The sequence below is a fragment of the Salmo salar genome, chromosome ssa19 (assembly GCF_905237065.1).
Source record: "Salmo salar chromosome ssa19, Ssal_v3.1, whole genome shotgun sequence".
Classification (NCBI taxonomy): domain Eukaryota; kingdom Metazoa; phylum Chordata; class Actinopteri; order Salmoniformes; family Salmonidae; genus Salmo; species Salmo salar.
Genome location: NC_059460.1, coordinates 83883764 through 83906083, shown reverse-complemented (window position 1 = coordinate 83906083; position 22320 = coordinate 83883764). Strand labels below are relative to the sequence as shown.

Genomic DNA, 22320 nt, shown 5'->3' with positions numbered 1-22320 from the left:
CTCCTAGGACATTATGTTATACAATGCATGCATGTTTTGTTCAATCAAGTTCATATTTATATAAATAAAACAGCTTTTTACATTAGCATGTGATGTTCAGAACTAGCATACCCACCAAAAACTTCTGGTGAATTTACTAAATTACTCATGATAAACGTTCACAAAATACATAACAATTATTTTAAGAATTATAGATACAGAACTCCTTTATGCAATCGCGGTGTCAGATTTTAAAATAGCTTTTCGGCGAAAGCACATTTTGCAATATTCTGAGTACATAGCTCAGCCATCACGGCTAGCTATTTTGACACTCACCAAGTTTGGGACTCACTAAACTCAGAATTACTATAAGAAAAATTGGATTACCTTTGTGTTCTTCGTCAGAATGCACTCCCAGGACTTCTACTTCAACAACAAATGTTGTTTTGGTTCCAAATAATCCATAGATATATTCAAATAGCTCTGTTTTGTTCGTGCGTTCAGGTCACTATCCGAAGGGTGACGCGCGAGCGCATTTCGTGACAAAAAAATTCAAAATATTCCATTACCGTACTTAGAAGCATGTCAAACTCTGTTTAAAATCAATTTTTATGCTATTTTTCTCGTAAAATAGCGATAATATTCCAACCGGGAAACGTTGTATTCATTCAAAGGCTGAAAGAAAAAAATTGAGAATTCTCATGAACGCGCATCTCAGTGTCACTGTCCCCAAGCTGACCACTCACAAACAGAGCTGTTGTACTTTGCCCAGAGACAGCAGACACCCCATTCCACTTTCTGGCGGCTTTAGAGAGCCAATGGGAGCCTTAGAAAGTGTCATGTTACAGCACAGATGCTGTATTTTCGATAGAGATGCAACAGAAGGACAACAAATTGTCAGACAGGGCACTTCCTGTATGGAATCTTCTCAGGTTTTGTCCTGCCATATGAGTTCTGTTATACTCACAGACACCATTCAAACAGTTTTAGAAACTTTAGAGTGTTTTCTATCCAAATCTACTAATTATATTCATATTCTAGTTTCTGGACAGGACTAGTAACCATGATTAAATCGGGTACGTTTTTTATCTGGCCGTGCAAATACTGCCCCCTAGCCCCAACAGGTTTAACTCACCACCACTAATGACCTATGGAGCTTCTCAAAGTCATTTTTTTCTTCACCTCAAACAGCAAATAAACAAAGTCTGTTTTTTACATCCATTGAAAATGACAATAGTTCATCAATGTATTTGAAAACATATTTCTAGCCGTCTCCCTTTCCATTACCGCTCGCCGCGAAAGGGACAAAATGTCATGCTACGTACGGATCCAAGTTGATACAATGTTTCAAGTTTGTTGCAGGCAGGCCATGTGTAGCCAATGTGATTTATAGGATATTTATTTTTATTTCTATTTTCTACCTGCAATGAGGCTGCAATGTTTTTATTTGTTGGATTTATGTAGTCTATTTTTCCATAGTCTGCAATGGCTTGTAACGTTCGTCGGATTAGACCAAAATGCAGCGGGAATGTATATACTCATCTTCATTTATTGAGAAGGAAACTTGAACACTGAACAAAATAACAAACACCGACGAAGGCAACACACTATACACGGAACAACTACCCACCAACACAGTGACAAAAACCCCCTACTTAAATATGACCTCCAATTAGAAGCAACGAAGAACAGCTGCTTCTAATTGAAGGCCAAACCCAAAAACCCTGAACATAGAAATAGACTAAATAGACACAGACATAGAAATATACTAACATAGAACATTGCCCCCCCCAAAAAAACGAAACACACTAAACAAACACCCCCTGCCACGCCCTGACCAAACTACAATAACAAACAACCCCTTTTTACTGGTCAGGACGTGACATGGCTAGAGAAGTTACTTTTAGATTTGTATCGTTGTCGTCTACATGAACCACATGACAATGATTGTGAGATACGAAGACGTTATTATAAATGAAATTAAACTTGCAAACAGATCGGGAGAAACGGTAAGATAAATTGGCACTCGACTGGTTTAGCCTATTTCCGTCAACTTCAGGAGCGTAACAGCAGAATCTGCGAAGGTCAGCCACAGCGGGAAGACGTGTCACGATTACCAGGATCAGTAGAGAGGCAGAGTCAGGTGCAGGAGACAGAGGTCCGGAGTAATAGTGGGTTTTAATAGAAAATCCGGTAACAACACAAGAAGCCGAAAGGCACAGGGCGCACATAAATTCAACTCGGGAAAACACGTTCCCAAAACAAAAGACGCACGGAGCGCAGCACTCACTCACAACTGTCCAGAGTTGACATAAAACAATCCCGCACGAAATCCTGAACTGAAAATACACACTAAATAACCCCCCACTCATGACAGACACGAAACAGGTGCGGATCAGACAGACAAAACCAAAAGACACAGAAACATAGATCGGTGGCAGCTAGTAGACCAGCGACGACGACCGCCGAGCGCCGCCCGACCGAGGAGGGGCGCCACCTTCATTGGATACTGTGACAAGACGGAGGGTTGGGAACATGGTTTTTCTCTTCTGGTTAGTTTATCTTGATCTCTGGCTCCCTCTTGAGTCATTTGTGTGTCTTAATTATTTTTATCAAACAGTGTGCTTAATGCATCAGATTAGCTCAGTGAATATAGTTGATTTGATTCAAACACATAGGGTCTATATATGGAAAAATGTGATTTTTATAATGTCAAGCAATCGATTGGTCGAAAGAACAGACTACTAGATCATTTTTTTTGCCATACTATGTTCTGACCATTTTAAAACAATTCCACATTTGTTTAGTAGGGCGTTGGGCCACCACGAGCCAGAACAGCTTCAATGCACCTTGGAATAGATTCTAGAAATGTCTGGAACTCTACTGGAGGGATGCGACATCCTTCTTCCACGAGAAATTCAGGCGCCGCTCCAGAATCGATTGGGTTATGATCTAGTGACTGACACGGTCATGATATGTATATGTATTCATTTCCCAAATACAATTTACTCCGTTTTCTCCACAACCACATCAGGTGACCATTTTTGAGGTCTGGGGAAAAAGTGAGAAATGTACATTATTGGGTGTAGTTACCCTTTAATTCCAGTGTGCACCTAGCAGTGTTCTATGTAGTGCACGTGATGCTATAGTTTGCAAAACAAAAAACCCACGGGATTGTTGCTACTTTGTAGTTGACATTTAATAAGTGATGTCTGTCTTCCCATATACTGTCTATACACACCACCACATACATATACTGTATATATACTGTCTATACACACCACCACATACATACAGTGGATTTAAAAAGTCTACACACCCCTGTTAAAATGCCAGTGTGTGTGATGTAAAATAATGAGACAAAGATAAATCATGTCAGAACTTTTTCCACCTTTAATGTGACCTATAAAGTGAACAATTCAATTGAAAAACAAACTGAAATCTTTGAAGGGGAAAAATTAAAAATTAAAAACTCACAATAACCTGGTTGCATAAGTGTGCACACCCTTAAACTAATACTTTGTTGAAGCACCTTTTGATTTTATTACAGCACTCAGTCTTTTTGGGTAGGAGTCTATTGGCATGGCACATCTTGATGTGGCAATATTTATCCACTCTTCTTTGCAAAAGTGCTCCAAATCTGTCAGATTGCGAGGACATCTCCTGTGCACAGCCCTCTTCAGATCACCCCAGAGATGTTCAATTGGATTCAGGTCTGGGCTCTGGCTGGGCCATTCCAAAACGTTCATCTTCTTCTGGTGAAGCCATGCTTTCGTGGATTTGGATGTGTGCTTTGGGTCGTTGTCGTGCTGAAAGGTGAACTTCCTCTTCATCTTGTAACGGCTGTCGGGAGAGAGAGTAGACCAAGGCGCAGCGGAGTTAGTGTTCATCATTTAATTTAATAACAGCAAGAACATAATACAAAACAAAACAATAAAACAGTCCTGTCAGGTGCAAAACACTAAACAGAAACAATTACCCACAAAACCCAAAGGAAAAACATGCTCCTTATGTGTGACTCACAATCAGCAACAACGAACTTCAGCTGTGCCTGATTGGGAGCCACACACGGCCCAAAACAAAGAAATACAAAAAACCTAGAAAACGAACATAGAACGCCCACCCAATGTAACACCCTGGCCTAACCAAAATAAAGAACAGGGCGTTACACATCTTCAGCTTTCTAAACGGACGCCTGAAGGTTTTGTGCCAAACATTGCCTGGTATTTGGAACTGTTCATAATTCCCTCCACCCTGACTAAGGCCCCGGTTCCAGCTGAAGAAAAACAGCCCCAAAGCATGATGCCGCCACCACCATGCTTCACTGTGGGGATGGTGTTCTTTGGGTGATGTGCAGTGTTGTTTTTGCGCCAAACATACCTTTTTGGAATTATGGCCAAAAAGTTCAACCTTGGTTTCATCAGACCATAACACATTTTCCCGCGTGCTTTTGGGGGACTTGATGTTTGTTTTTGCATACTTCAGCCGGGCTTGGATGTTTTTCATTGTAAGAAAAGGCTTCTTTCTGTCTTGCCACCCTACCCCATAGCCCATTCATATGAAGAATACAGGAGATTGTTGTCACATGTAGCACACAGCCAGTACTTGCCAGAAATTCCTGCAGTTCCTTTAATGTTGCTGTAGGCTTCTTGGAAGCCTCCCTGACCAGTTTTCTTCTCGTCTTTTCATACATTTTGGAGGGACGTCCAATTCTTGGTAATGTCTCTCTGTGGTGCCATATTTTCTCCACTTGATGATGACTGTCTTCACTGTGTTCCATGGTATATGTAATGTTTTGGAAATTATTTTTGTACCCTTCTCCTGACTGTGATATCTTTCAACAACGAGATCCCTCTGATGCTTTGGAAGCTCTCTGCGGACCATGGCTTTTGCTCTGAGATGCAACTAAGAAAATGTCAGGGAAATCCTACTAGAACTATATATATATATATATATATATATATACACACACACACACACACACACACACACACACACACACTCACACACAGTATAGACTGTCCATACTGTCTATACACACCACCACATACATATACTGTATATATATATATACTTTTCTGTAGTTGCGGATCAGACCTGCACAACAGTCAGGAGGAATTTTGGACCATTCCTCTTTACAAAACTGTCTCAGTTCAGCAATATTCTTGGGATGTCTGTTGTGAACTGCTCTTTTGAGGTCATGCCACAGCATCTCAATCGGGTTGAGGTCAGGACTCTGACTGGGCCACTCCAGAAGGTGTATTTTCTTCTGTTGAAGCCATTCTGTTGTTGATTTACTTCTGTGTTTTGGGTCGTTGTCCTGTTGCATCACCCAACTTCTGTTGAGCTTCAATTGGCGGACAGATAGCCTTACATTCTCCTGCAAAATGTCTTGATATTCATGGGAATTCATTTTTCCGTCAATGATAGCAAGCTGTCCAGGCCGTGAGGCAGCAAAGCAGCACCAAACCATGATGCTCCCTCCAACATATTTTACAGTTGGGATGAGGTTTTGATGTTGGTGTGCTGTGCCTTTTTTTCTCCACACATAGTGTTGTGTTTTCCTTCCAAACAACTCAACTTTAGTTTAATCTGTCCTCAGAATATTTTGCCAGAAGCGCTGTGGAACATCCAGATGCTATTTTGCGAACTTCAGACGTGAAGCAATGTTTTTTTTGGAGAGCAGTGGCTTCTTCCGTGGTGTCCTCCCATGAACACCATTCTTGTTTAGTGTTTTACGTGTCGTAGACTCGTCAACAGAGATGTTAGCATGTTCCAGAGATTTCTGTAAGTCTTTAGCTGACACTCTAGGATTCTTCTCAACCTCGTTGAGCATTCTGTGCTTTGCTCTTGCAGTCATCTTTGCAGGACGGACACTCCTAGACAGAGTAGCAACAGTGCTGAACTTTCTCCATTTATAGACAATTTGTCCTACCGTGGACTGATGAACATCAAGGCTTTTAGAGATACTTTTGTAACCCTTTCCAGCTTTATGCAAGTCAACAATTCTTAATCTTAGGTCTTCTGAGATCTCTTTTGTTCGAGGCATGGTTCACATCAGGCAATGCTTCTTGTGAATAGACAACTCAGATTTTGTGACTGTTTTTTATAGATCAGGGCAGCTCTAACCAACATCTCCAATCTCGTCTCATTGATTGGACTCCAGGTTTGCTGAGTCCTGAATCCAATTAGCTTTCGGAAAAAGTCATTAGCCTTGGAGTTCACATACTTTTTCCAACCTACACTGTGAATGTTTAAATAATGTATTCAATATAGACAAGACAAATACGATAATTTGTGTGTTATTAGTTTAAACACACTGTGTTCGTCTGTTGTTGTGACTTAGATGAAGATCAGATCAAATGGTATGACCAATTTATGCAGAAATCTTGGTAAGTCCAAAGGGTTCACATACTTTTTCTTGACACTATATGTGTATAGACAGTAGTTATATAGGATGGTGTGTATAGACAGTATAGACAGTAGTTATATAGGATGGTGTGTATAGACAGTATAGACAGTAGTTATATAGGATGGTGTGTATAGACAGTAGTTATACAGGATGGTGTATATAGACAGTAGTTATATCGTTTTTAATTTATCCTTTATTTAACTAGTCCAGCGCTCTAACCACTAGGCTACCTGCATCCCCCTCTAACCACTAGGCTACCTGCCTCCCCCTCTAACCACTAGGCTACCTGCCTCCCCCTCTAACCACTAGGCTACCTGCCTCCCCCTCTAACCACTAGGCTACCTGCCTCCCCCCTCTAACCACTAGGCTACCTGCCTCCCCCTCTAACCACTAGGCTACCTGCCTCCACCTCTAACCACTAGGCTACCTGCCTCTCCCCTCTAACCACTAGGCTACCTGCCTCCCCCTCTAACCACTAGGCTACCTGCCTCCCCCTCTAACCACTAGGCTACCTGCCTCCCCCTCTAACCACTAGGCTACCTGCCTCCCCCCTCTAACCACTAGGCTACCTGCCTCCCCCTCTAACCACTAGGCTACCTGCCTCCCCCTCTAACCACTAGGCTACAGTAACAGTGTCTAAGGTACTAGGTGGAGGCTGGCTAGTAACAGTGTCTAAGGTTCAGGGTACTGGGTGGAGGCTGGCTAGTAACAGTGTCTAAGGTACTAGGTGGAGGCTGGCTAGTAACAGTGTCTAAGGTTCAGGGTACTGGGTGGAGGCTGGCTAGTAACAGTGTCTAAGGTTCAGGGAACTGGGTGGAGGCTGGCTAGTAACAGCGTCTAAGGTTCAGGGTACTGGGTGGAGGCTGGCTAGTAACAGTGTCTAAGGTACTGGGTGGAGGCTGGCTAGTAACAGTGTCTAAGGTTCAGGGTACTGGGTGGAGGCTGGCTAGTAACAGTGTCTAAGGTTCAGGGTACTGGGTGGAGGCTGGCTAGTAACAGTGTCTAAGGTTCAGGGTACTGGGTGGAGGCTGGCTAGTAACAGTGTCTAAGGTTCAGGGAACTGGGTGGAGGCTGGCTAGTAACAGTGTCTAAGGTTCAGGGAACTGGGTGGAGGCTGGCTAGTAACAGTGTCTAAGGTTCAGGGTACTGGGTGGAGGCTGGCTAGTAACAGTGTCTAAGGTACTGGGTGGAGGCTGGCTAGTAACAGTGTCTAAGGTTCAGGGTACTGGGTGGAGGCTGGCTAGTAACAGTGTCTAAGGTACTGGGTGGAGGCTGGCTAGTAACAGCGTCTAAGGTTCAGGGTACTGGGTGGAGGCGGGCTAGTAACAGTGTCTAAGGTTCAGGGTACTGGGTGGAGGCGGGTGGGGTGCGCGCGGGGCCCGTGTTAACAGGAACAGGAAGTGGGACATCAGTCATGCGGTAACCTCACAGCTGTTCTTCCCCACACACACATCTGCTCTTCTCTTCCTGGCTCTAGTGCTGACCTTGGCTAGACAATGGTTCATACATCGACTCATCTCATCCATCCCCAGACAACACACACACACACACACACACACACACACACACATACCACTCCAATTTAAACTCCTAAATCTGTGTTGGATAGTGTGTAGTGCCTTCAGACAGTGGAGATCCAGCCTAAACCTGGATAGCTTCGTCCCATTCCTAGTCCCAGACAGTCAGTACCGTTGGCTGTAATGTAAACTCGGACAACCAGAGCTAAAATCTTGCGTGATAACGTCAGATGCTCGATTAAACTCTGGGGGGGGAGACGTGTTAGAAAATGTACTAACGAGACTAGCCAGGTCTCCACTCCTCTAATCAGAAGGCCCCCACCCACCCGTCCTTTACCAGAAACGTTCCTCTTGGGATCGTTTCAGGAAGTTCCCACCACCCAATCCTGATATGCCAAAATTAGCGGTGACGGAAAACCCAACACTGGAACTTCTGTTGCTCAATATGGGGGGGGGTAGGGGGGTCGCATCCCAGAGTCTTGACAGACTTTATAATACCATTAATGTTACGTAGTCAGCCAACGAGAGATTAGCTGTCTGTAGTCTGTCAGAGATTAGCTGTGTTGTAGCATCTGTAGTCTGTGTAGAGATTAGCTGTGTTGTAGTCTGTGTAGAGATTAGCTGTGTTGTAGTGATCAACTGTGTTGTAGTCTGTGTAGAGATCAGCTGTGTTGTAGTCTGTGTAGATATTAGCTGTGTTGTAGTCTGTGTAGAGATTACCTGTGTTGTAGTCTGTGTAGAGATTAGCTGTGTTGTAGTCTGTGTAGAGATTAGCTGTGTTGTAGTCTGTGTAGAGATCAGCTGTGTTGTAGTCTGTGTAGATATTAGCTGTGTTGTAGTCTGTGTAGAGATTAGCTGTGTTGTAGTCTGTGTAGAGATTAGCTGTGTTGTAGTCTGTGTAGAGATTAGCTGTGTTGTAGTCTGTATAGAGATTAGCTGTGTTGTAGTGATCAACTGTGTTGTAGTCTGTGAAGAGAATCGCAGTGTTGTAGTCTGTGTAGAGATTAGCTGTGTTGTAGTCTGTGTAGAGATTAGCTGTGTTGTAGTCTGACTGTCATGACACACCAGTCTTTTGTCAATGCAATTACACCTGGCAGGCTGTTAACAGTGGTTTTGATAAGTGTGTGTGTGTGTGCGTGTGTTTCCCTGCACAAGGCCTGTATAGAGCAGGATCTGCCAGACAACATGAAACTGTCCTCAGAGTTGAAACGTGAAACTGTCCTCAAAGTTGAAACGTGAAACTGTCATTTTACATTTACATTTTAGTCATTTAGCAGACACTCTTATCCAGAGCGACTTACAGTAGTGAATGCATACATTTCATACATATTTTTTTTTTGTACTGGCCCCCCGTGGGAATCAAACCCACAAACCTGGTGTTGCAAACACCATGCTCTACCAACTGAGCCACGGGGAGCCCTATCCTATCCTCAGAGGAAGGATACCCATTCTCTCTCTCTCTCTCTCTCGCTCTCTCTCTCTCTCTCTCGGTCTCTCTGTCTCGGTCTCTCTCTCTCTCTCTCTCTCTCTCTCTCTCTCTCTCTCTCTCTCTCTCTCTCTCTCTCTCTCTCTCTCTCTCTCTCTCTCTCTCTCTCTCTCTCTCTCTCTCTCTCGCTCTCTCACACATACTTATCAAAACGATAGACTCCTCTGGTACTGTGTACCAGGTAACGATGTGAGATATAATGACCCTCTTTCTCCCCTCTTCTCCTCCCCTACCTTCCTCTTCCTCCTCCTCTCCTCTTCCAGCCCAGAAGGGTCTGCTCCACCTCTCCCCAGACGTCTATCAAGAGATGGAGGCGAGCAGGAAACAGGGGACCCCCGTTAACTACCTGACCCCCAAACTATCTGACCCCCTGGTCGTCCCCCTGTCCCCTGGACACACCCCCTACTACAGGTAGAATCACCCCTTCATTCCCATGTCTACCAGATACCTAAACAGCTATAAGGAGAACTGATCTGGGTTAGTTACCATGTCTACCAGATACCTAAACAGCTATAAGGAGAACTGATCTGGGTTAGTTACCATGTCTACCAGATACCTAAACAGCTAGGAGAACTGATCTGGGTTAGTTACCATGTCTACCAGATACCTAAACAGCTATAAGGAGAACTGATCTGGGGTTAGTTACCATGTCTACCAGATACCTAAACAGCTATAAGGAGAACTGATCTGGGTTAGTTACCATGTCTACCAGATACCTAAACAGCTATAAGGAGAACTGATCTGGGTTAGTTACCATGTCTACCAGATACCTAAACAGCTAGGAGAACTGATCTGGGTTAGTTACCATGTCTACCAGATACCTAAACAGCTATAAGGAGAACTGATCTGGGTTAGTTACCATGTCTACCAGATACCTAAACAGCTATAAGGAGAACTGATCTGGGGTTAGTTACCATGTAGTCTACCAGATACCTAAACAGCTATAAGGAGAACTGATCTGGGTTAGTTACCATGTCTACCAGATACCTAAACAGCTATAAGGAGAACTGATCTGGGTTAGTTACCATGTCTACCAGATACCTAAACAGCTATAAGGAGAACTGATCTGGGTTAGTTACCATGTCTACCAGATACCTAAACAGCTATAAGGAGAACTGATCTGGGTTAGTTACCATGTCTACCAGATACCTAAACAGCTATAAGGAGAACTGATCTGGGTTAGTTACCATGTCTACCAGATACCTAAACAGCTATAAGGAGAACTGATCTGGGTTAGTTACCATGTCTACCAGATACCTAAACAGCTATAAGGAGAACTGATCTGGGTTAGTTACCATGTCTACCAGATACCTAAACAGCTATAAGGAGAACTGATCTGGGTTAGTTACCATGTCTACCAGATACCTAAACAGCTATAAGGAGAACTGATCTGGGTTAGTTACCATGTCTACCAGATACCTAAACAGCTATAAGGAGAACTGATCTGGGTTAGTTACCATGTCTACCAGATACCTAAACAGCTATAAGGAGAACTGATCTGGGTTAGTTACCATGTCTACCAGATACCTAAACAGCTATAAGGAGAACTGATCTGGGTTAGTTACCATGTCTACCAGATACCTAAACAGCTATAAGGAGAACTGATCTGGGTTAGTTACCATGTCTACCAGATACCTAAACAGCTATAAGGAGAACTGATCTGGGTTAGTTACCATGTCTACCAGATACCTAAACAGCTATAAGGAGAACTGATCTGGGTTAGTTACCATGTCTACCAGATACCTAAACAGCTATAAGGAGAACTGATCTGGGTTAGTTACCATGTCTACCAGATACCTAAACAGCTATAAGGAGAACTGATCTGGGTTAGTTACCATGTCTACCAGATACCTAAACAGCTATAAGGAGAACTGATCTGGGTTAGTTACCATGTCTACCAGATACCTAAACAGCTATAAGGAGAACTGATCTGGGTTAGTTACCATGTCTACCAGATACCTAAACAGCTATAAGGAGAACTGATCTGGGTTAGTTACCATGTCTACCAGATACCTAAACAGCTATAAGGAGAACTGATCTGGGTTAGTTACCATGTCTACCAGATACCTAAACAGCTATAAGGAGAACTGATCTGGGTTAGTTACCATGTCTACCAGATACCTAAACAGCTATAAGGAGAACTGATCTGGGTTAGTTACCATGTCTACCAGATACCTAAACAGCTATAAGGAGAACTGATCTGGGGTTAGTTACCATGTCTACCAGATACCTAAACAGCTATAAGGAGAACTGATCTGGGGTTAGTTACCATGTCTACCAGATACCTAAACAGCTATAAGGAGAACTGATCTGGGTTAGTTACCATGTCTACCAGATACCTAAACAGCTATAAGGAGAACTGATCTGGGTTAGTTACCATGTCTACCAGATACCTAAACAGCTATAAGGAGAACTGATCTGGGTTAGTTACCATGTCTACCAGATACCTAAACAGCTATAAGGAGAACTGATCTGGGTTAGTTACCATGTCTACCAGATACCTAAACAGCTATAAGGAGAACTGATCTGGGTTAGTTACCATGTCTACCAGATACCTAAACAGCTATAAGGAGAACTGATCTGGGTTAGTTACCATGTCTACCAGATACCTAAACAGCTATAAGGAGAACTGATCTGGGTTAGTTACCATGTCTACCAGATACCTAAACAGCTATAAGGAGAACTGATCTGGGTTAGTTACCATGTCTACCAGATACCTAAACAGCTATAAGGAGAACTGATCTGGGTTAGTTACCATGTCTACCAGATACCTAAACAGCTATAAGGAGAACTGATCTGGGGTTAGTTACCATGTCTACCAGATACCTAAACAGCTATAAGGAGAACTGATCTGGGTTAGTTACCATGTCTACCAGATACCTAAACAGCTATAAGGAGAACTGATCTGGGGTTAGTTACCATGTCTACCAGATACCTAAACAGCTATAAGGAGAACTGATCTGGGTTAGTTACCATGTCTACCAGATACCTAAACAGCTATAAGGAGAACTGATCTGGGTTAGTTACCATGTCTACCAGATACCTAAACAGCTATAAGGAGAACTGATCTGGGTTAGTTACCATGTCTACCAGATACCTAAACAGCTATAAGGAGAACTGATCTGGGTTAGTTACCATGTCTACCAGATACCTAAACAGCTATAAGGAGAACTGATCTGGGTTAGTTACCATGTCTACCAGATACCTAAACAGCTATAAGGAGAACTGATCTGGGTTAGTTACCATGTCTACCAGATACCTAAACAGCTATAAGGAGAACTGATCTGGGTTAGTTACCATGTCTACCAGATACCTAAACAGCTATAAGGAGAACTGATCTGGGTTAGTTACCATGTCTACCAGATACCTAAACAGCTATAAGGAGAACTGATCTGGGTGAGTTACCATGTCTACCAGATACCTAAACAGCTATAAGGAGAACTGATCTGGGTTAGTTACCATGTCTACCAGATACCTAAACAGCTATAAGGAGAACTGATCTGGGTTAGTTACCATGTCTACCAGATACCTAAACAGCTATAAGGAGAACTGATCTGGGTTAGTTACCATGTCTACCAGATACCTAAACAGCTATAAGGAGAACTGATCTGGGTTAGTTACCATGTCTACCAGATACCTAAACAGCTAAAGGAGAACTGATCTGGGTTAGTTACCATGTCTACCAGATACCTAAACAGCTATAAGGAGAACTGATCTGGGTTAGTTACCATGTCTACCAGATACCTAAACAGCTATAAGGAGAACTGATCTGGGTTAGTTACCATGTCTACCAGATACCTAAACAGCTTAGGAGAACTGATCTGGGTTAGTTACCATGTCTACCAGATACCTAAACAGCTATAAGGAGAACTGATCTGGGTTAGTTACCATGTCTACCAGATACCTAAACAGCTATAAGGAGAACTGATCTGGGTTAGTTACCATGTCTACCAGATACCTAAACAGCTATAAGGAGAACTGATCTGGGTTAGTTACCATGTCTACCAGATACCTAAACAGCTATAAGGAGAACTGATCTGGGTTAGTTACCATGTCTACCAGATACCTAAACAGCTATAAGGAGAACTGATCTGGGTTAGTTACCATGTCTACCAGATACCTAAACAGCTATAAGGAGAACTGATCTGGGTTAGTTACCATGTCTACCAGATACCTAAACAGCTATAAGGAGAACTGATCTGGGTTAGTTACCATGTCTACCAGATACCTAAACAGCTATAAGGAGAACTGATCTGGGTTAGTTACCATGTCTACCAGATACCTAAACAGCTATAAGGAGAACTGATCTGGGTTAGTTACCATGTCTACCAGATACCTAAACAGCTATAAGGAGAACTGATCTGGGTTAGTTACCATGTCTACCAGATACCTAAACAGCTATAAGGAGAACTGATCTGGGTTAGTTACCATGTCTACCAGATACCTAAACAGCTATAAGGAGAACTGATCTGGGTTAGTTACCATGTCTACCAGATACCTAAACAGCTATAAGGAGAACTGATCTGGGTTAGTTACCATGTCTACCAGATACCTAAACAGCTATAAGGAGAACTGATCTGGGTTAGTTACCATGTCTACCAGATACCTAAACAGCTATAAGGAGAACTGATCTGGGTTAGTTACCATGTCTACCAGATACCTAAACAGCTATAAGGAGAACTGATCTGGGTTAGTTACCATGTCTACCAGATACCTAAACAGCTATAAGGAGAACTGATCTGGGTTAGTTACCATGTCTACCAGATACCTAAACAGCTATAAGGAGAACTGATCTGGGTTAGTTACCATGTCTACCAGATACCTAAACAGCTATAAGGAGAACTGATCTGGGTTAGTTACCATGTCTACCAGATACCTAAACAGCTATAAGGAGAACTGATCTGGGTTAGTTACCATGTCTACCAGATACCTAAACAGCTATAAGGAGAACTGATCTGGGTTAGTTACCATGTCTACCAGATACCTAAACAGCTATAAGGAGAACTGATCTGGGTTAGTTACCATGTCTACCAGATACCTAAACAGCTATAAGGAGAACTGATCTGGGTTAGTTACCATGTCTACCAGATACCTAAACAGCTATAAGGAGAACTGATCTGGGTTAGTTACCATGTCTACCAGATACCTAAACAGCTATAAGGAGAACTGATCTGGGTTAGTTACCATGTCTACCAGATACCTAAACAGCTATAAGGAGAACTGATCTGGGTTAGTTACCATGTCTACCAGATACCTAAACAGCTATAAGGAGAACTGATCTGGGTTAGTTACCATGTCTACCAGATACCTAAACAGCTATAAGGAGAACTGATCTGGGTTAGTTACCATGTCTACCAGATACCTAAACAGCTATAAGGAGAACTGATCTGGGTTAGTTACCATGTCTACCAGATACCTAAACAGCTATAAGGAGAACTGATCTGGGTTAGTTACCATGTCTACCAGATACCTAAACAGCTAGGAGAACTGATCTGGGTTAGTTACCATGTCTACCAGATACCTAAACAGCTATAAGGAGAACTGATCTGGGTTAGTTACCATGTCTACCAGATACCTAAACAGCTATAAGGAGAACTGATCTGGGTTAGTTACCATGTCTACCAGATACCTAAACAGCTATAAGGAGAACTGATCTGGGTTAGTTACCATGTCTACCAGATACCTAAACAGCTATAAGGAGAACTGATCTGGGTTAGTTACCATGTCTACCAGATACCTAAACAGCTATAAGGAGAACTGATCTGGGTTAGTTACCATGTCTACCAGATACCTAAACAGCTATAAGGAGAACTGATCTGGGTTAGTTACCATGTCTACCAGATACCTAAACAGCTATAAGGAGAACTGATCTGGGTTAGTTACCATGTCTACCAGATACCTAAACAGCTATAAGGAGAACTGATCTGGGTTAGTTACCATGTCTACCAGATACCTAAACAGCTATAAGGAGAACTGATCTGGGTTAGTTACCATGTCTACCAGATACCTAAACAGCTATAAGGAGAACTGATCTGGGGTTAGTTACCATGTCTACCAGATACCTAAACATCTATAAGGAGAACTGATCTGGGTGAGTTACCATGTCTACCAGATACCTAAACAGCTATAAGGAGAACTGATCTGGGTTAGTTACCATGTCTACCAGATACCTAAACAGCTATAAGGAGAACTGATCTGGGTTAGTTACCATGTCTACCAGATACCTAAACAGCTATAAGGAGAACTGATCTGGGTTAGTTACCATGTCTACCAGATACCTAAACAGCTAGGAGAACTGATCTGGGTTAGTTACCATGTCTACCAGATACCTAAACAGCTAGGAGAACTGATCTGGGGTTAGTTACCATGTCTACCAGATACCTAAACAGCTATAAGGAGAACTGATCTGGGGTTAGTTACCATGTCTACCAGATACCTAAACAGCTATAAGGAGAACTGATCTGGGGTTAGTTACCATGGGCAGAATGTGTAATATCTATGTTTCTGAACGAGATGTTTACTAAGTGTATGACATGAACAATGCGCCATATTATTGTTGAGTGTTTAAACACTGTGTTTCTAAGATCGTTTTCTATCTGGGGACTTTACAGTTAATCCGTTTTGTATCTTCCAGCCCCCCCGCCGTCGCCACGGCAGCCATGGCGAGGGAGCTGTTGATGAACGGGTCTGGAGACGGGAGGTCCGGGGAGAACGTGGGCCTGAAGGGGAAGAGCTCTGTCCAGCCCTCACAGCAGCTAGAGTACCTGGCTCGCATACAGGGCTTCCAGGTAGGGATGCAGTATGCTTCTAGTGCACGCACACACACACACACATGCACGCATGCACACGCACACACACACACACACACACACACACACACACACACACACACACACACACACACACACACACACACACACACACACACACACACACATCTAAACAGTACATGTTCACAAACACACACAGACTGTACACACACACACACACACTCAGACAGTACACACACACTCAGACAGTACACACTCACACACACACACACACAGACAGTACAGACACACACAGACAGTACACACACACACACAGACACACACAGACAGTACAGTACAGACAGACAGACAGACAGACAGACAGTACAGACAGACAGACAGACAGACAGACAGACAGACAGACAGGTAGGGAGAAGGAGGGTAACAGTGGGTGTGTTTTGTCTGTTAGAGATGGTTGGCTGAGACTCTGATATAGCAGTAGACTGACACATGGAAAGGGCTGAAGGGCTGCTCCTTATACCCTGTACCATGTGTGTGTGTGTGTGTGTGTGTGTGTGTTAATCTAGGCCCTCAGATCTGCCATGCATACCACAGCCCTAATCCCAGATAGCAGAGCCACAGAGACTGTTCATTCTACAGTATAACTCCACATGCCTGGTTCTGGAAGGCTGCATCCATATGATTTCAATCACTGGCTGGCTGACTGACTGGATGGCTGACTGACTGACTGGCTGACTGACTGACTGACTGGCTGACTGACTGACTGACTGACTGGATGACTGACTGGATGGCTGACTGACTGACTGGCTGACTGACTGACTGATTGGATGGCTGACTGGCTGACTGACTGGATGACTGACTGACTGACTGGATGGCTGACTGACTGACTGGCTGACTGACTGACTGGATGGCTGACTGGATGACTGACTGACTGACTGGATGGCTGACTGACTGGCTGGCTGATTGACTGGCTGGCTGGCTGGCTGACTGACTGGCTGGATGGCTGGCTGACTGGATGGCTGGCTGGCTGACTGACTGGATGGCTGGCTGACTGGATAGTTGGCTGACTGACTGGATGGCTGGCTGACTGACTGACTGGATGGATGGCTGACTGGATAGTTGGCTGACTGACTGACTGGATGGCTGGCTGGCTGACTGACTGGATGGCTGGCTGACTGACTGGATGGCTGGCTGACTGACTGACTGGATGGATGGATGGCTGACTGACTGACTGGATGGCTGGCTGGCTGACTGGATGGTTGGATGGATGGATGGCTGACTGACTGACTGGATGGCTGGCTGGCTGACTGGATGGTTGGATGGATGGCTGGCTGGCTGGCTGACTGGATGGATGGATGGATGACTGACTGACTGACTGGCTGGCTGACTGGCTTGATGGCTGACTGACTGGCTGACTGACTGACTGACTGACTGACTGGCTGACTGACTAACGATGGCTTACTGGCTGACTGACTGGCTGGATGGCTTACTGGCTGACTGACTGACTGGCTGACTGGCTGGCTGGATGGATGGCTGGCTGACTGGCTGGATGGCTGACTGACTGGATGGATGGCTGACGATGGCTGACTGACTGATGATTGGCTGGCTGGCTGACTGACGACTGGCTGACTGGCTGACTGACTGGATGGCTGGCTGACTGGCTGGATGGACTGACTGGATGGTAGTGGCTGACTGACTGGATGGCTGGCTGACTGACTGGATGGCTGGCTGGCTGACTGGATAGTTGGCTGACTGACTGACTGGATGGCTGGCTGGCTGGCTGACTGGCTGACTGACGATGGCTGGCTGGCTGGCTGGCTGGCTGGCTGGCTGACTGGATGGATGGATGGATGGCTGGCTGGCTGACTGGATGAGATGGATGTGATGGCTGACTGACGGGTGACTTTACAGTGTTGAAGACATGTCTCATGGTAGAGTGGGGGGGACGGGTCATCTTTGAGCACCTCTCTCTCCTGAATGTGTTGTCATTCATGGTCCAACAAGTCTTCCATGATTAAACATGTATGGACACACCAGATCCTAACCTGGTGTTCCTCAGTAACATTAAACACACCAGATCCTAACCTGGTGTTCCACAGTAACATTAACCTGTTAGGGCTAGGGGGCAGTATTTGCACGGCTGGATAAAAAAATGTACCCGATTTAATCTGGTTACTAATCCTACCCAGTAACTAGAATATGCATATACGTATTATATATGGATAGAAAACACCCTAAAGTTTCTAAAACTGTTTGAATGGTGTCTGTGAGTATAACAGAACTCATTTGGCAGGCAAAACCCTGAGACAGATTCTGACAGGAAGTGGATACCTGATGTGTTGTATTACCTTTAAACCTATGCCATTGAAAAACACAGGTGCTGAGGAATATTTTGGCACTTCCTATTGCTTCCACTAGATGTCACCAGCCTTTACAAAGTGTTTTGAGTCTTCTGGAGGGAGATCTGACCGAACAAGAGCCATGGAACGATGATGGCCCATTAGACACCTGGCGCGCGAGTTCATGTTGGGTACCCTCGTTCCAATACGTTCTAAAAGAGAATGCATTCGTCCACCTTGAATATTATTCATGTTCTGGTTAAAAAAGGCCCTAATGATTTATGCTATACAACGTTTGACATGTTTGAACGAACGTAAATATATTTTTCCCCTCGTTCATGAAGTGAAGTCCGGCGGGCTTAGATCATGTGCTAACAAGACAGAGATTTTTGGACATAAATGATGAGCTTTTTTGAACAAAACTACATTCGTTATGGACCTGTGATACCTGGAAGTGACATCTGATGAAGAGAATCAAAGGTAATGGATTATTTACATAGTATTTTCGATTTTAGATCTCCCCAACATGGCGGCTAGTCTGTATCGCAACGCGTATTTTTCTGGGCGCAGTGCTCAGATTATTGCAAAGTGTGATTTCCCAGTAAGGTTATTTTTAAATCTGGCAAGTTGATTGCGTTCAAGAGATGTAAATCTATAATTCTTTAAATGACAATATAATATTTTACCAATGTTTTCTAATTTTAATTATTTAATTTGTGGTGCTGACTTGAATGCCGGTTATTGGAGGAAACGATTTCCTGAACATCAACGCCACAGTAAAACGCTGTTTTTGGATATAAATATGAACTTGATAGAACTAAAAATGCATGCATTGTCTAACATAATGTCCTAGGAGTGTCATCTGTTGGAGATTGTAAAAGGTTAGTGCATAATTTTAGCTGATTTTATGGTTTTGGTGACGCCTGTCTTTGAATTGGCACAACATTACACACAACTCTTGTAAATGTACTGTCCTAACATACTCTAAATTTATGCTTTCGCCGTAAAACCTTTTTGAAATCGTAAAACGTGGTTAGATTAAGGAGATGTTTATCTTTCAAAGGGTGTAAAATAGTTGTATGTTTGAAAAATTTGAATTTTGACATTTATTTGGATTCAAATTTGCCGCTCTTGAAATGCACCTGCTGTTGATGCTTGCGTCCCACCTAGCCCATAGAGGTTAAACACACCAGATCCTAACCTGCTGTTCCTCAGTAACATTAAACACACCAGATCCTAACCTGGTGTTCCTCAGTAACATTAAACACACCAGATCCTAACCTGCTGTTCCTCAGTAACATTAAACACACCAGATCCTAACCTGGTGTTCCACAGTAACATTAAACACACCAGATCCTAACCTGGTGTTCCTCAGTAACATTAAACACACCAGATCCTAACCTGGTGTTCCTCAGTAACATTAAACACACCAGATCCTAACCTGGTGTTCCTCAGTAACATTAAACACACCAGATCCTAACCTGGTGTTCATCAGTAACATTAAACACACCAGATCCTAACCTGGTGTTCCTCAGTAACATTAAACACACCAGATCCTAACCTGGTGTTCCTCAGTAACATTAAACACACCAGATCCTAACCTGGTGTTCCTCAGTAACATTAAACACACCAGATCCTAACCTGGTGTTCCTCAGTAACATTAAACACACCAGATCCTAACCTGCTCTGGGCTCCAGACAAAACACTTTGTTATTGTTCTTTAGCTCTCAGCCTTCCTGTGTGTAACCTGAGAGAGCACTGAGGCCCGGCCAAGCCCCATCACACACATCATGTTCTGCTTAGAGAGTTCGCGTGTGTGTGTGCGTGTGTTTGTGTGTGTGCGTGTGCGTGCGTGTTTGTGTGTGTGTGTGTGTGTGTGTGTGTGTGTGTGTGTGGTTTTACAAGGAAAATTCAGGCAAGGAAAATTAGGGGTTGGGGTTAGGGTTAGGGTTAAAGTTAGGTTTAGAGGTTAGGTTTAGGGTTAAAGTTAGGTTTAAGGTTAGGTTTAGGGTTAAGGTTAGGTTTAGGGTTAAGGTTAGGTTTAAGGTTAGGTTTAGGGTTGAAGTTAGGTTTAGGGTTAAGGTTAGGTTTAGGGTTAAGGTTAGGTTTCAGGTTAAGGTTAGGTTTAGGGTTAAGGTTAGGTTTAGGGTTAAGGTTAGGTTTCAGGTTAAGGTTAGGTTTCGGGTTAAGGTTAGGTTTAGGGTTAAGGTTAGGTTTCAGGTTAAGGTTAGGTTTAAGGTTAGGTTTAGGTTTAAGGTTAGGTTTAGGGTTAAGGTTAGGTTTAGGGTTCGGGTTTAGGGAAAACAGGACAGTCAATTGTTTGATCCCCTCACGGATAGTACAACAAAGTTAGATTGTAACTGAGATGACAGACTGTCTCATTGAGTGGATGCTTCATATTATTGACAGTTTGTAAAGGAGATTATATTAGATGTCTACGTTAGGCAGATTGTACATTTACGTTCGGATTTAATATATGTAAGGTTTATGTTTCTGGCCACAGTGTTTTAGTGTCCTTCTTAGATTTACTAAAACATCCACTTGTCTCTTTTTACCAAACAGAACACACTCAATCACATTTACCTTCTAAACAGAACACACTCAATCACATTTACCTTCTAAACAGAACACACTCAATCACATTTACCTTCTAAACAGAACACACTCAATCACATTTACCTTCTAAACAGAACACACTCAATCACATTGACCTTCTAAACAGAACACACTCAATCACATTGACCTTCTAAACAGAACACACTCAATCACATTTACCTTCTAAACAGAACACACTCAATCACATTTACCTTCTAAACAGAACAATCACATTTACCTTCTAAACAGAACACACTCAATCACATTGACCTTCTAAACAGAACACACTCAATCACATTGACCTTCTAAACAGAACACACTCAATCACATTTACCTTCTAAACAGAACACACTCAATCACATTTACCTTCTAAACAGAACAATCACATTGACCTTCTAAACAGAACACACTCAATCACATTGACCTTCTAAACAGAACACACTCAATCACATTGACCTTCTAAACAGAACAATCACATTGACCTTCTAAACAGAACACACTCAATCACATTGACCTTCTAAACAGAACACACTCAATCACATTTACCTTCTAAACAGAACACACTCAATCACATTTACCTTCTAAACAGAACACACTCAATCACATTGACCTTCTAAACAGAACACACTCAATCACATTTACCTTCTAAACAGAACACACTCAATCACATTGACCTTCTAAACAGAACACACTCAATCACATTGACCTTCTAAACAGAACACACTCAATCACATTTACCTTCTAAACAGAACACACTCAATCACATTTACCTTCTAAACAGAACACACTCAATCACATTGACCTTCTAAACAGAACACACTCAATCACATTTACCTTCTAAACAGAACACACTCAATCACATTGACCTTCTCAACAGAACACACTCAATCACATTGACCTTCTAAACAGAACACACTCAATCACATTGACCTTCTAAACAGAACACACTCAATCACATTGACCTTCTAAACAGAACACACTCAATCACATTTACCTTCTAAACAGAACACACTCAATCACATTGACCTTCTAAACAGAACACACTCAATCACATTGACCTTCTAAACAGAACACACTCAATCACATTGACCTTCTAAACAGAACAATCACATTGACCTTCTAAACAGAACACGCTCATGTTAGAAACATTCCGTTTGTGTGGTATTATGGAATGTGGTCCGTAAATTGTATGATCAAAGCGTTCATAGCTTCTTCCATCTTT

The 22320-nt window shown here is 43.0% G+C and overlaps 1 protein-coding gene across 4 annotated transcripts in view; it reads left to right on the top strand.

Moving 5' to 3' along the window:
* stau2 (staufen double-stranded RNA binding protein 2) overlaps positions 1–22320 on the top strand; it is a 359434-nt gene that overhangs the window by 182876 nt on the left and 154238 nt on the right. For all 4 annotated transcript variants that reach the window (XR_006760826.1, XR_006760825.1, XM_045702846.1 and 1 more), the window contains exons 12-13: positions 9658–9805; positions 16029–16182. Coding sequence is in view for 2 of the 4 variants with exons in the window: in XM_045702846.1 (XP_045558802.1) it covers positions 9658–9805; positions 16029–16182 (302 nt within the window). In the remaining 2 variants the exon portion in view is untranslated. The remainder of the gene's footprint in view (positions 1–9657; positions 9806–16028; positions 16183–22320) is intronic.